The sequence below is a fragment of the Momordica charantia genome (genome assembly GCF_013281855.1).
Source record: "Momordica charantia cultivar OHB3-1 chromosome 6 unlocalized genomic scaffold, Mcharantia_2.0 BLBB01000006.1, whole genome shotgun sequence".
Taxonomy (NCBI): Eukaryota; Viridiplantae; Streptophyta; class Magnoliopsida; order Cucurbitales; family Cucurbitaceae; genus Momordica; species Momordica charantia.
Window position 1 is genome coordinate 11,780,888 of NW_028275164.1, and position 15,335 is coordinate 11,796,222.

Consider the following 15,335-nt stretch of genomic DNA (forward strand, 5'->3'; position numbering starts at 1 on the left):
CTTCTTCGGGTTCCAAGAACAAAGGTGGTGCTGACGCTCTACCAGCAGAACAACCAGTTAAAAGACCAACAAATACATATACTAGACCTACTATGGGTAAATACTTTCAGTGCGGGCAGGTAAGCCATCTTTCCAATGAATGCCCACAACGGGAGACATTAAATTTAGTGGAAGATGCTTAAGACAATGAACAATATTTTCTCCAAGAGTCCGATAATGACATTACCTATGTTGAACCCGATCAAGGTGAACAGGTAACATGTATGCTAGAACGAATCTTGTTGACCAAAACTAATTTGCTTCCCCAGCGACATTTCCTATTCCGAACCAGATGTACGGTCAATGGGAAAATATGCAACATCATCATCGACAATGGCAGTACAGAAAACGTGATTTTCAATAAACTAGTCACACCCTTCAACCTGAAAGTGTCCCTACATCCGTCGCCTTACAAGGTTAGCTGGATCAAAAAGGGTGGCAAAGTGATGGTTAATACTATCTGTATTGTTCCTCTTTCCATCGGAACTAGTTACAAGGATCAAATAACTTGCGTTGTTATTGATATGGATGTATGCCACATTTTCTTGGGAAGACCATGGCAATATGATACTCAGGCTCTACACAAAGGCAGCGAAAACACCTACGAATTTTCGTGGATGGGGAAAACCGTTGTTCTATTACCTTTACAGAGTCAACAAGAGGCAACAACTGCGGCTAAAGGTCATTTGTTTCATGTGTGTAGTGGCAAACACTTCCTTCTGCACCGATCTGAGCACCTGCTAGCTTTGGTAATCAAAGATTTTACATCTGGAGAGGGAATACAAACTCCAGAAGTTCATCCGAATGTTCAAACATTTCTGGATACATTTCCTGAGCTCCTTAACCAGCAAGACTCTCTCCCACCTTTAAGAGATATACAACATCGTATTGATCTGTTACCCGGAGCTACATTACCCAATTTGCCACACTACAAGATGAGCCCCACGGAATACAAGATCCTACATGATCACATCACTGAGTTACGGCAAAAAGGGATATCCAGCCAAGTTTGAGCCCTTATAAAATTCCAACACTCCTAACCCCTAAGAAAGACGGGTCATGGAGGATGTGTGTTGATAGCAGAGCTATCCATAAAATTATAGTGAAATATCGATTTCCTATACCACGGATTGGAGAACTTCTAGATCAACTCAGTGGCGCAGCTGTTTTCTCCAAAACTGGCCTTCGAAGTGGATACCACCAAATACGAATCCGTCCAGGAGACGAGTGCAAAACAGCCTTCAAAACAAACGAAGGCTTATTTGAATGGCTTGTCATGTCATTCTGTTTATCAAACGCACCCAGTACCTTCATGAGGTTAATGATCCAAGTTTTGCTTCCCTTCCTAAATAAATTTATTGTTGTCTACTTCGATGATATTTTAATCTATAGTAGGACTCGAGAGGAACACCTCACACATCTGCATACCTTGTTCACAACACTACACATAAATAAACTAGTAATAAATCTTTAAAAATGTATCTTTTTAACTAATGAGATATCATTCCTAGGATTTTTTGTTAGTAATGTCGGTGTGCGAATGGATCCTTCTAAGATTCAAGCTATTTTAGAGTGGCCTCAACCTCGAACTATTAAAGCAGTCTAGTGTTTCTTAGGAATAGCTTATTTCTATAGAGTATTCATAAAGGATTTTAGTACTATAGCTAGACCTTTAACTGACTGCCTAAGAAAAGGAAATTTCCATTGGGGACAAAAACAATAGGATAACTTTGAAACTTTAAAAACTAAGCTCCCCCAAAACCCTGTATTACGCCTCCCTAACTTCACCCTACCATTTGAGGTCATCTGGCATTGGAATTGGTGTTGTCCTATCCCAAAACCAACACCCTATTGAGTATTTCAACGAAAAACTTAGCGTCTCTCGTCAAACTTGGAGCACATATGAGCAAGAGTTGTATGCCCTTGTTAGAACCCTAAAATAAAGGGAACACTACTTATTAAGTCAGGAATTTATCCTCTTCACAGATCACTTTTCTCTTAAATTCCTGCAAACACAAAAATCAATTAGCCGCATGCACGTACGATGGCTTTCATTTCTTCAACGCTTCGATTTTGTCATTAGACATAAAAACGGAACATTAAACAAGGCTGCAGATGCTTTTAGTCGAAAAAGAGCACTCCTCACCGTTCTCCAAAGAGAAATTACAGCCTTCTCGGATATACCTACATCTTATAATAATGATCCTGACTTTCATGATATTTGGACCAAATGTGTTGATCACACCCATACAGCAGATTTCCATTTACTGAATGGATACCTCTTTAAAGGGGACACCTTATGCCTTCCCCACACATCTTTAAGAGAAGCAGTAATAAAAGATCTTCATTCAGGTGGCCTACCCAGAAATTTTGGTAGAGATAAGACTTTAACTCTTGTAGCAACTCGTTTTTTTTCCACAGCTTCGAAAAGATGTTTTTAGCTATGTCTCTAAATGTTACATTTGTCAAACGAATAAAGGTCAAAAACAAAACACGGAGTTATATATACCTCTACCCACTCCACGTACAATTTGGGAAGATTTGTGTATGAATTTTGTGTTAGGATTACCTAAAACCCAACGGGGATATGACTTAGTATTTGTTGTGGTCGATCAGTTTGGCAAAATGACTCACTTTCTGGCTTGTAAAAAAACTTTAGATGCTGTGTGGCTAACCTATTTTTCAAGGAAATAGTTTGTTTACATGGCATTCCAAAATCAATTGTCTCTGATAGAGATGTCAAATTCTTAAATCACTTTTGGAAGACCCTTTGGAAAAAATTTGACACCTCTCTTAAGTATAACACCACCAACCATCCTCAAACGGACGGCCAAACGGAGGTGACTAATCTAACACTTGGAAACCTCATTCGGTGTCTGTGTAACGACAAACCTAAACAATGGGACTTGGCATTGGCACGAGCAGAATTTGCATTTAATCATATGAATATTAGATCTACAGGGAAGTCTCCCTTTGAAGTTGTTTATACAAAACTTCCTCGTTTAACTGTAAACTTGGCTAATATTCCTTCTACTGTTGATTTTAGCCTAGAAGCAGAGCAAATGGCAGAAAGGATAACCAAATTACATCAAGATGTCTTCAATTACATCGAGGAAGCTAATGCCAAATATAAAGCAAAGGCAGACAGCAAAAGAAGGGCAACTGAATTTAAAGAAGGCGATCTTGTTATGATACACTTATCAAAAGGAAGATTACCAGCGGGGTCTATCCATGAGCTACAACAGAAGAAGTTTAGACCCTTTGAAGTTTAACAAAAGTATGGATAGAACGCTTACAAAATCAAACTCCCTCCGGAATTCAACATCAATCTCATCTTCAATGTTTCAGACATTTATCCTTATGATCCTCCAGATTCTTTCGCCTTGGCTGTGTAACTCGAGGACGAGTTCCTTTTTTAGAGGAGGGGAATTGATGTAACTAACCTTTAATGAAAGTTAGTTTAGCTTCTAAGGTTGTTAGTTAGTTAGTTAGCTGCGTCTTAGATGGTTATAAATACTAACTTTTTTGTATCTTTGAGGAGATTATGAAATAAACTTCTTTCTTTCGTACTGGATTACATCACTCCTCCAATTGTTTGTCCGTAGGATGCACCAAAATCTCATTAGCTATTGCATCAAACATATCCGACAACTCATAGTGAGTGTTAAGAACAAAAGGAGAGAATTTTACCACTTTACCTCTTACTCTCACAGGATCTCCTCAGTTTAGGTGAATGGCAGCATAGAATTATTTTACCAAGGCCTCTGACACCCGCATAGGTGGGGCAAACAACGTTTCCCAGCTATTCTCCACAAGCCATCACTTGACATGTTCTGGCACGGGCTCCTGCTCATCATCAAACCCCTTTTCAACCAACATACTATAGACTGTAAAGTCGGGTTTTTTCACTTCCAACCTCACCCTTTTAGCTTTTGATGGTTGTTGTTTGGTAGTAGTGGGGTCTTCTTAATTTACCTCCTTATGATGCTCTTTTGCCTCGCCAAGTGCCCTAGACCTCTTGGCTTTTTTAGATGGCCAAACGCGCAACAATGCCTCGGGTGCGCGGTCTCGAAATTGCACCAGGCGTAATTTTGGCTGGAGTTTTATTTTTCTTTGTTTTTTTCACCACATTGGTTAAACACACCTCTTCCTCTGAGTTTTTTGCAGCATCAATGAAATTTGGGTCAGAAACATCTATATCGAAAAAGAAGGGGTCATACCTTTTGAAGAAGAGGAAGATGATTCATCCGTGGCCTCATCAGGGACATCCACAAGACCGGATGCTCCTTCTTGCACTTGAACAGTGACCTCCTCCTCATCTTGATGTGACTCATGCACTGGAGTACGTATTCGCACTTCAAACTGAGAGATATCATCGTTTTTCTTTTTCTTCCTCACACTCATCTCCGTGAACTTGTTGGGGCAAATCTCCAAGATCCTCATCCTCTCCATCAACATTCAGTCTTTCTTGAGCATCCCTACCGTTTCCATCATCCTCCAAGGGATCTTCTTCCGTGTCTTCATTCAAAGCCACTAAAATTTTGGCGATTTTCGACGTCGTCTTCTCCTGTTCTAAATCATAAAAAACTAAAGGCTTTTTAGTCAAAGTAAGATCTGGAAAATTTGGAGACGAAATACCTTGTAGAGTGGCCAGTGAAGTGTTCTCCAAAATTGCCCGAGCCGCAATTTGGCAGTGGATTTCGACCGTGGCCGAATCCAAATGCTTCAATGGCTCTGTGTCGTGCTCGGAATCACCGATAACCTGTTCTTGACCTTCTACATCCATAGCAACAGTAATGGAAAGAGGGGGAGGGAAAAACAACTCTAAAGAGTCGGAAACGAGGTTGTTTTGAGGGAAATCCAACCTACAGCGGTTGTTCATATCATCTAATGCTAATTTAATTTCTCCACTCAATCTTCTTGAACTGCCCATAAATCTTTGCTATTTTTCATTTAGTTCATTTATCTTGGCAAAAACTTCCTGATTCTTCTTATCCTTAATGTAACACCCCGCGTTACTCATGTTAGATTAACCTCGGGTCTCGGGGTTTTATTCAGATTTTATTTTAATTGATTTTAGTTTGTTCCACTTTATTTTCTTTTGGGTTGTCATGGTGCCATTGTGAGTTTTATTTTAATTACTGAAGTGTATTTTGTGGCCAAATTTTATGGATCTTTGGGCTTATTTGTTTATTTAAGCTATTTGGAAACAATTAAGTTTAGTAATATTTGAAAATTTGGAATTTTAGTTCTTTTAACTCATGGGCTTTGTTTTCAAAAATTGGGTAATTGGACCTATTAATTCAAAACATATAAAGAAACCCTAGAACCCTACTTCTCTTCATTTTGCGTGAGCCACTACCCTCGTGTTCCCCTCCTTCCTCGTTACCCACCCGCATTACCCTCCCTAATGAGAGAATCTGACGATTCGGAGACTTAGGTGGCGCGGCGATGAGTAGGGTCTGGCGGCGTCGGCGTGCAGATCGACAATCCAACGGCTTCGACGTTTCCAATGGCATTTTGGCGACGTCTTGGCTGATTAGCAGTAACCCACAACCCATACCACTTAGACTCGGTGACTCGTGTTCCTCCGTAGTATCCAGCAACATCGGTGGTGGATTTAAAGCGCTTTCACTGCAGCAAAACGCAGACAGCAGTGTTTTCGTAGTGTTTGGCGCATACCCATATCCGTTCGAAGCTCGATCTACGTCACCCCACTTGTTTGAGTTAGATCTAAGTGACCCGCTCTCAAACGCAGTCAGTTGTGGTGTTGAATTGACGCATGGTTTAGGAGAGCCTAATTTAACTTCAAAAGGTTTGGACTTTGGTGATTTTTGACACAGCCCAATTCTATAGGTGGGTTTGAACTTGTTTAAATTTAAATATCAATCCACCACAATTATTGGTAATTTGGATTTCGGGCCAAAATACCATCCAATGGATTTGTGAACTAAGTTGATTCAAGACCCAATTTTATATGACCCAATTCGACCAATTAAATCCGATGCAAAGGATCAATGAAAGAAACTTACATTATTTGGGAATTGCCCTTATTTTGTCTTTAATTTTAATTTAGGGATAATTTTTAATTGCCCCAAGTAAAATACAGTTTTGTCAATGACGTGACCGTTTATGATTGGTCCAAAATTTATGGTTCTAGAGTATTTAGGAAAGCACGGTAGATTTTGTGTTAACAACGACAACTCTTTCTACATCAATCTATTGGTCTCCCCCTTTCCTTTTCCTTTGTTTAATTATTATAGTGGTTGTTGTCGTATACAGGCTACTGATGAAATATCAATTTATTTTTTGTTGAGGAGATGTTCCACTTCATCTTTAATCCTGTTAAATATGGTCTTGATTTTTTTTTTTCTTTATTTTTCTCAATCGCACGATTTAACTTTCACTGACATTCTTTGTACATAACGACCCACTTTTTTATTTTTAATTATTTTCCAAGATGGTTGTTAGCTGATGCAAGATCTAGAAATATTGAAGTAGTAATTAACAAACCACAACGGCAAAGGTATCAAACTCCCCTTAATTAATTAAGGGGATACTTGTAGATAGAAGGAACCAAGTTAGGTAGACTATGGGGTGTGGATATTATTATAGCCAAAGTGTTCTTTTTCGCTTGTGCCATTTGTGTCATTGTTTTCAGAATACTTGAAGACTCTTCTTTTTATCTCGTGCACATTGGGATCCTCTTGCCCTACAACACACTCATCTACACATGTTTTTCTAATCGTATAAGTTCTTTTTATGTGTGACTTCTAGATTTTGTATATCTTATTCCCTTTTTCACTGTATCTCATTTTTTTTGGTTACTTATGATTTGTCTATTGGATATTAGTTTTTTTTTTCTTTTATCTATTTATAGCTTATTGATTTTCCTAACTAGGTATTGTTTTATTAGTTAGGTATTACACAAACTTAAAGAAGTCAAACGATTCAAGACAATTGATTTATGGTCTCTTCTTTGTTTCATTCTCGCTAATGTATTTGTAGTACGTGTAAAAAATATTGTAATAGCAAATGTATCATATATACTTTGTTCGTACATGATAAGAATGCTTTGATAAATTTTAAAAAATATTTTGATTTTATTTGTAGATACCGTATTTGGTCCGACTTATTTTTAATTTTAATTTTAATTTATATTATTGTATTTTACTTTATTAAGTTTTATTTTAATTAAAGAATAACATAGGTTCACTTTATTATTAGTTTCAATATAAGGTTTAAATTAACTAAAATTAAAATGTTAGATTTATTTAAATGTTTAATTTTATTAATAAGAAAATAAAAAATGGTTGTTTAGATTTTGTTTTATTATTAAAATAAAAAATAGATAAATAAAAATGATTTGTTTTTAAGTAAATAATTTTATTTCAAAAAGATTTTGTTTTAATTAAATAAAGATTTTATTTTAACAAAACCTTTCATTTTTAACAATTTTTCCTCTTTCATTTTTTCCTCGTCAAAGGCACATCTCATTGTTACTCTTATTTTTTTGTGTATTTAAAGAGCACACAACACACAGAGAGAGAGAACAGTGTAGAAAGTTAGAAATTCACACCCTCACTTTTTCTTCTTCTCTCCCTCTATAAAACTCGTCTTTTTCCTCCATAATCATCACTCCATCTCTTCTCCTTTCTTATCCCACCACCACATTTTCTCCTTCATACCCACGACCTCCGACGACACAAGCGAATGGCAGGACCTCCAATCATAAACTCTAACTTCTTCCAAGCCCGCTACACTACGGTACGTTTGAAAGAACTTTTTTATAATAAGAAACCTTTTATTTTTAAGATAAAAGAAATTTTAAATAAGTTTTTGAAAAGAAAATAAGGATTTTGATATTTTAAATTTTGTTTTAAAATAAAAAAGGTTTTTCTTTTTCTAATAAAGAAAGTTTTTTTTTTGAAATAAATATAAAGTTAGTTTTGTTTAAATAAAATATTTTAATTTAAAATTTTGGTTAAAATACCTTAAAAAAATGAGTTTTATAAAATAAATCTTGTTTTAAAAAAAAAAATTGGATTCTTTTAAATTTCAATTCAAAGTTTAAAAGTTAGTTTTTATTTAAATTTTTTAACAAGGTTTAGTTTTTTTTGGTCAACTTTGTTTTATCTTTTAATTAAAAAGAGTCCTGCTGCAAGATTTTAAAAAAAAAATGAAGATAAAAACAGAGTCTTTTATAATAAAATCTCATTTTTTAAAATTTTCTTTTAATGGTTTATGGTGGTTATGATTTTGAAAAGAATTAGTTTTTTTTAGCAAATAAATTTTGTTTAGAGTAAATTTGACTTTATTTTTAATTAAAAAAATTTTTCTTTGAAATAATCTCATTAATTACGAAATAAATAAAAAAGTTATTTATTTTTTGTTTTAATTTAACAAAATTCGTATGTTTTTTTTTAGTTTAAAAAAATAAATTAAAAATTTTCTTTTTGTAAAAGAATACAATGTTTACATGTTAGGGTGTTGGCATAGTGGTAAGATGTTAGGTTTTTAATATACATGATCCAAGTTGGAGTCTTTACATGTCTCATTTTATCCTAAATAATTATTTTAAATAAAAAATTTCGTTTAGAGTTTTTTTTAAACAAAATTCAAAAATACAAAATTTGTATTTTAGAAATGAACATAGATTATATCCCAAGGGGTTGGCACATTGGTTAGATTTTGGAGTGTCAACACTCATGTCGCAAGTTGAATGACAGGAATTGGAACCTTCCAATATTCTCGAGTGTCAATATCTCATACCTATTAATTCATATCTTATAACAAGATAATTTTTGGCAAAATGTAGTATCGTTTTCGAACGGGTGTCGTAGGGTGCAAACACCTTCCCTATGCTCAGTCGACTCCACGTTGAAAATTCGGCCGAGAGTCGTTCCGCCGACTGGAACATTTAGAGGACCTTTCATGTCAATCACGTCAATTCCTCTCATTAGACCATTTGTAGCACTCATAGCTACAGCTCTAACTCGATTATTTCCTAATAATTGTTGTACTTCACAAGTCACATTAATTTCTTGACCGGCAGTATCTTGACCCTTAACTACCAAAGCGTTGTAAATATTAGGCATTTTGCCCGGGGGAAAAGCTACATCTAGTACCGGACCAATGATTTGAGCGATACGTCCCAAGTTTTTTTTTTCAAGCATGGAAATCTGTTTTCACAGACCTTGTCTTTATTTTTAGGTGACCAATCACACCTTGTAGATGATTGGTGGAGACTCCAAACCCTTATCTCGAAAGAGACCCTTCAGAGGATGACGTCGGCCGCTCCGCGTCGCGATGACGTTGCGACATTATTTTATATAACAGTTTTGATTTTATTATATAAAACTGTTATATAATTTGGTGCCCTTCGTGAACAGTCAAATCTTATCACTTTTTCTTCTCTTCTGATGTGTATTAACAATCATTAAAAAAAATTGAGATGTTTTTTTCCATTTTATGTGACGTTTATTAAATGTCATTAATTATGTTTTCTGTGACATTTTTAAACATGATGAAGTCTGTTTTCCGTGACGTTTTTTAAATGTCATGAAATCCTCTTTTCTTAAACGTCATGAAATCCCCTTTTTCCATGACATTTTTTAAACATCATGAAATTGCCTTTTTCCTTGACGTTTTTTGAACAGCATGAAATACCATTTCTTGTGACGTTCAAAAAAACGTCAATCATTTGATAGTCATGAAATCCCTATTTTTGTAACCTTTTTTTAGCTCTTATAAAATCCATTTTTCGTGACATTTTTTAGCCGTCATGACATCCCTTTTTTCGTGACGTTTATCATAAAATGTCATGCATATCTTTCATGATGAGCATCTATGTGGCATCGTTAAAAACGTCACGAAAACCCAAATTCCTACTAGTAATTTCAAAAATGTGAATTATTCAAACTAAAAAGTTTGAATATGAAAAGTTTTACCATTTATTTGCTAAAAATTTATAGATTTATCTTTAATATAATTAATTATATAATTTTAGTTATGTTGGACATTTAAAAAGTTTTATAAGTCCCTCATTTTATTATTATAAAAAAGAGTTACCATTTATTTCACTAATAATATGAATTTTATTATAGATCTTAGATGTTACAATTTAATTTTGAAATTAGGTGTTTGTCAGGTAATTATCAAGTCAGGCACGCAAAAATTTATATATTAATATAATTTTTTTTATTGAATGAACACAAACTGATACAATTAAAGAGATTTATAACACAATTATCAAGATTTTAAAACTCTAACTATATTTTTTGTTTTATGTTTTTAAACAAGTTTTATCTTTTTTTTTTTTTTTGTAATTGCACTAGATAGCAAAAATATTTTATGTTTTGACAAAATGTCACCACTTTTCAAATTTTTAAATATAGTAAACTATTTGAATTTTTATTTTCAAAATTTTTATTATTTCAATTTTACCTTTATTATATCTTATATACATCAAATCTATATCTAATGTATATTTGTATCTGATATACATTAGATATATATACATCTGATGTATATCTAGATCTGATATACATCCAGTCTATATATGATGTACATCTGATATACTTCTGATATACATCTAATGTATCACTGATATACATCTGATGTACACTTGAATCTGGTCAATACTAATTCATCAAAATAGTTTAAACTTGTAATCAAGTTAAACTCCCTCAATCCAAATTTTACAAAGTTCCCATTTAGATTAAATATCAATGCACCTCATGGGCTCTTTTCAGATATTCTGCGAATTAGATGCACTAATAACTGTAGTGGACATCTCCTAATCTTAAATGACAGAAAGTGTTCAAATAATCAATTTCTACAAATTTCTATGTGGGTTGGTGCTAGCATCTTGAGAATGTTATCTATTGATTCTAATTTTGAATATTGTTGCACTTTTACAATAAAATACCACATTTCATTCTTTTTGTTAAAGTAAATCAACATTATATCAGATGTAAATCATACTATCAAAGCAATAGTGTATCATACAACCATATTAGTAGTATCACTACTACAATTATTGGATTCAACGACGAAAGCAAGCGACGAATTTTTCTTCGTCGCATTATAAGCGATGCAAATGAATTTCGTCGCTCAGCCCTTGCCCTAAATCGGGCTCAGCCTGTCTTCCCCACATTTTTGTTTTCCCCCAAAACCAAATTGTTGCCGCCCCACCCCCCCCACGTCTACCACTCCCGTTCGCCATCGCCGCGCCGTCGCTTAGCGCCCTAAATCAAGCGCCCCTCAGCCCTTTCTTCCCCACATTTCTCTTTTTTCCACCTTTCTGTTTTCCCCAAAATCACTGCGGACCGAACCCCCCTCTACTGCCGCCGCCGCTCCAGTCGTGCGTCGCCGTCTCCATGAGTCTCTACCGTCGCCTCCCTATCTCTAAATAGCAATGTAACGACCCAGAAATTTCCGCACACCTCTAGGTCACGTTAACTACCCAACTAATCAAATTTAACCCCGGCTACAACCTGCCAACTTCCTATGCACATAAACTTATAAAGTCAAGTCTCAATCCTCATGAAATTAACGATAAACCAATCTCATGGAATAACATTCAACAACATTCATGAACCACTTCACGAGGCAAGTTATTATTCAATCTATATGAATCTAAACAAATGGAATAAAACTCAAATAGACACCTAACCCGAAGCAAATCTAACAACAAGGGAAAAAATCTCTCGATTATTCAAATGCAAATAAACCGTTTATTGGCCACAACATAAGGCCCTAACCAATGAATTAAACTAAATAGGAAAACTAAGCAGTCTATAGTCCTCGCTTGTCAGGTCTCCTCCGTCCCATCACCCTGGTCACTCCCGAGTCCTTCACCTGAAACAATCATTGTAGAAGGGGGGGTGAGTCTATGAAAATATACTCCGTAAGTAGCCCTCAACAAGCACACACAAACATCATGCTCATAACCATAAAGGGAACATACATCGTCATGCTCTATCATTACAGTATGCGAACAACCATAGACATGCTTTACTGGTACATTATATATTCATCCATAAACATGCTCTATAAGACCCAATGCTAACCACAATCATATAAAAACAATTACTGTCTACCTGGCTCCTTAACACCTCAAATACAACTATGCTCACCTCAGTTATTTGAGCTCTTCGAAACCATTCTTTTGGTAGTGTCGGCCTCTGACCATTTATACCCAGAGCCCCGACACTAGTGCATCGACCCTCGACCATTTATACCCGAGGCCTCAATGTCTTACAATCTATTGGCCCTTGACCGTTTATACCCAAGGCCCCAATAGTTCTCCTTCCGAAAGACTCCTCGCATCGACCCCCGACCATTTATACCCGAGGCCTCGACACTCATCTTTATCCAATATTGGCGTATCGACCCCCGACCATTTATACCCGAGGCCTCGATACCCAATTAGTGACGTATCAGCCCCCGACCATTTATACCCGAGGCCCTGACACTCACCCATTCACTTCATAATTTGCAAAACTCCACATATCGTTTCTAGCCTCCAACCAAGATTCCAGTACTAACCCCTTAATAACACCAACCACCACAACGCCCATCAACAACACCACCACTAGTATGATTTCAATGCATCTCACAACTCACCAACACATTTCAGCATGCTTCCACAACATAAACATCATTCTAATAGCAAAACAATAAATCAAACATGCTTTCACAACATATTAAATCTTAACAACAACGCCACAGTGAGTTTAGTCATAACGGAGCATGGTCAACAAATTTCAAACGATTGGAGCCCAACACAATTCATCCAAACACTTAATACAAGTTCAGACAACAAACATTTCCAAAATAAATTCACTTTAACGAACATTCACTACAATCATACTTCATTTTACAACAGATCTCAGCAGTTCAACAATACAACATTCCCACAATTATCACCGACGGACATTCAACACTAACCAGGCATACAAACAACATAAACAAGAGTTACACTACACAACCACGTATCAGAACCAATATTAAGCATCATAAAGAGCACATCGGCAACCAAGCAACTAACATCAACGTACGCACCTGCCCCCGTGCTACTTACACACAACCGCTCCCTTAAATGTTGCGCCGACTCCACACCTAAGCACACCGAAATAGAAAATACAGCACATTAACAACCTATTTGGCCTCCGAAATTCAACTCTAAAAGGATTCGAATGACACATTACCCCCAAACCGGCTTCGTATGGATGTGGGTCACCTAGATCTAGCTTGCCAAGGTGTGGGTAGCCTAAATCGAGCTTCGAACGGGTGTGGGTCGCCGCCAACGTCCAAAACGCTGCTGTAACATACAAATCTCGCCGCTGGAGTCGCTATCCGTCGGATCGTAGCAGCTGACCGCCACCGGTTCGCCGCTGTACACCTGCTCACCGTGCGCCGCCGCAGATCTGGGTGGCTGCCGCGGAGAGGAGCTGCGCTGGTCCGTTGCCGACGCCGGGGGAAACGAGCCGCCGCTGCTGCAGGTGCCGAACGTCGGTCGCGCCGCCTGCTGCTACTGTTCGGTCGTCGGCCGCCGCACGTGGTCCTTCGTCTGCCGCTGCTATAAGTAGACGTCCGGTCGGAGGCAGCACACGGTGCTGCGTCGAGCGTCGGAGGGCGGCCGGAAAACGAAGAGAGGGCGGCGGGAATTGGAACGAAGAAGACAGGGGTGGCCGGCTAGGGAGAAGAAGAAGAAAAGAGGAAAGAAGGAATGGGCTAGGGTTTTGTTTTTGTTTCTTTCTTTTTCCCTTTGTTTAAAAACAAAATAACCCAAAGGAGGCCCAATAAATCTAAGGAAGCCCAATAAATCTAAAGATAAGAAATCTACCCCCTCCTAAACAAGACCCACCACACGAGTTCCAGTAGATATTAATTTAATTGGATTTTAGAGCCCGATAAATATAAATAAATTCAATTAACGTTCACTTTGAAAATTAAAAGAAAAATCTCTCGATTCGAGACTAACTAACCTGAGGGACTCGGGGCGTTACAAGCAAACTATTTCCTCTTCTTCCTTCTGCCTTGCCTTCGTTTGCTCTTCATTCTTCTCGCTCTCTGTGATCTCTTCCAAATCAGGTTCACTATTTTATCTCTCAACATTTTCCCATCTCTAAATCTTTTTATATATATCTATTCCATTTTCATTTTTTTCTTTAATTTAAGCTTCATTAATTATTTTGCTCTTGTTTTTTTTCTGTTGCAGTTTGCTTGTTCTTTCTTCCTCTGGCTTTTGGGTAATTTGCAGTTTCAGTGTCCGCCCCAATTTCAATTCAGGTTCATTTGTTGTTCATTTAATTTTTAGCTTTTACTTTAAAACATTTTGTAAGTCTTTTTAGCTTTTACTTTAAAACATTTTATAAGTCTCTCTGTTACAGTCTTACTATAAAACTGTATTTATATGACTTTTCCAAAAATTGTATATTTGAATGAGTTTTTTCAGGTTGTGATAGTGTTTGCAATAGCTGAGATACATGGTTAACGTTATTTTTGGGTGTTCTCACCTTGTTTATTTTTTAATCTCACAAAATGAAAACTCGATTTATTATTTAAAACAAAGAAGCAAAAAGAATTGGCTAATTTGAATCGGACTAAAAATGGATGGAAACCACCACAACACTAGCTTTTGATTGAGGGTAATGAATGCTCTGCTCTTAATTTTAGTTTATTGTATTCTAATTGTTGGGCCTGTACGTCTTGCATGGGAAGTCTCTTTATGCGTTTTATTCTGAATCACGAATGACCAAATTGTAATACTTTTAGATATCCATTTTCTCTGCAAGATTGACAATTACGGTAGACTGTTGGTAGTGTTTCAGTAATTTTATCAGATTCGTTGTGAACTTATTTCACTAATTTCATAGCTAGCTGTGTTCTATCTAGTTAGTACCTATTGTGCCTTGATATGCTTTGAATTATTTTAGAGTTTTAGGATATGCGGAAATGGATGCATTAAGTTTTGGGAATGAGATGTTTATAAATTATATGACTTAGAATTTTATATTTTGTGCTAGGTTAATTATATTTTAGCTCTTTAGTTAATCGAAATGTTCCAATATTATTCTATTATTTGTAGTCTACAAGATGTTTAATTTAGCTGCAATTTGGTTTCGAGTCTGAAATGTTTTTTTTTTGGAAGAAAATGTGTTTTAAGAAAATGTGTCATTCATTACCCACAATGACTTCGGAGAGTGACTTTGTATGCACATGGATTGAAAAATAAACATGTTGATTGTTGATTAGAGCGATCATTGTGCAAGAAACACTTATGTTTC

General features: G+C 36.2%; 1 protein-coding gene across 1 annotated transcript; it reads left to right on the top strand.

The window, feature by feature from the left end:
- Nucleotides 1-485: 485 nt before the first annotated feature.
- Nucleotides 486-1,052, top strand: LOC111018269 (uncharacterized). Its single transcript, XM_022294295.2, has one exon. The coding sequence runs from the start codon at nt 486-488 to the stop codon at nt 1,050-1,052; it is 567 nt and encodes a 188-aa protein (XP_022149987.2).
- The last annotated feature ends 14,283 nt before the right edge of the window (nt 1,053-15,335 follow it).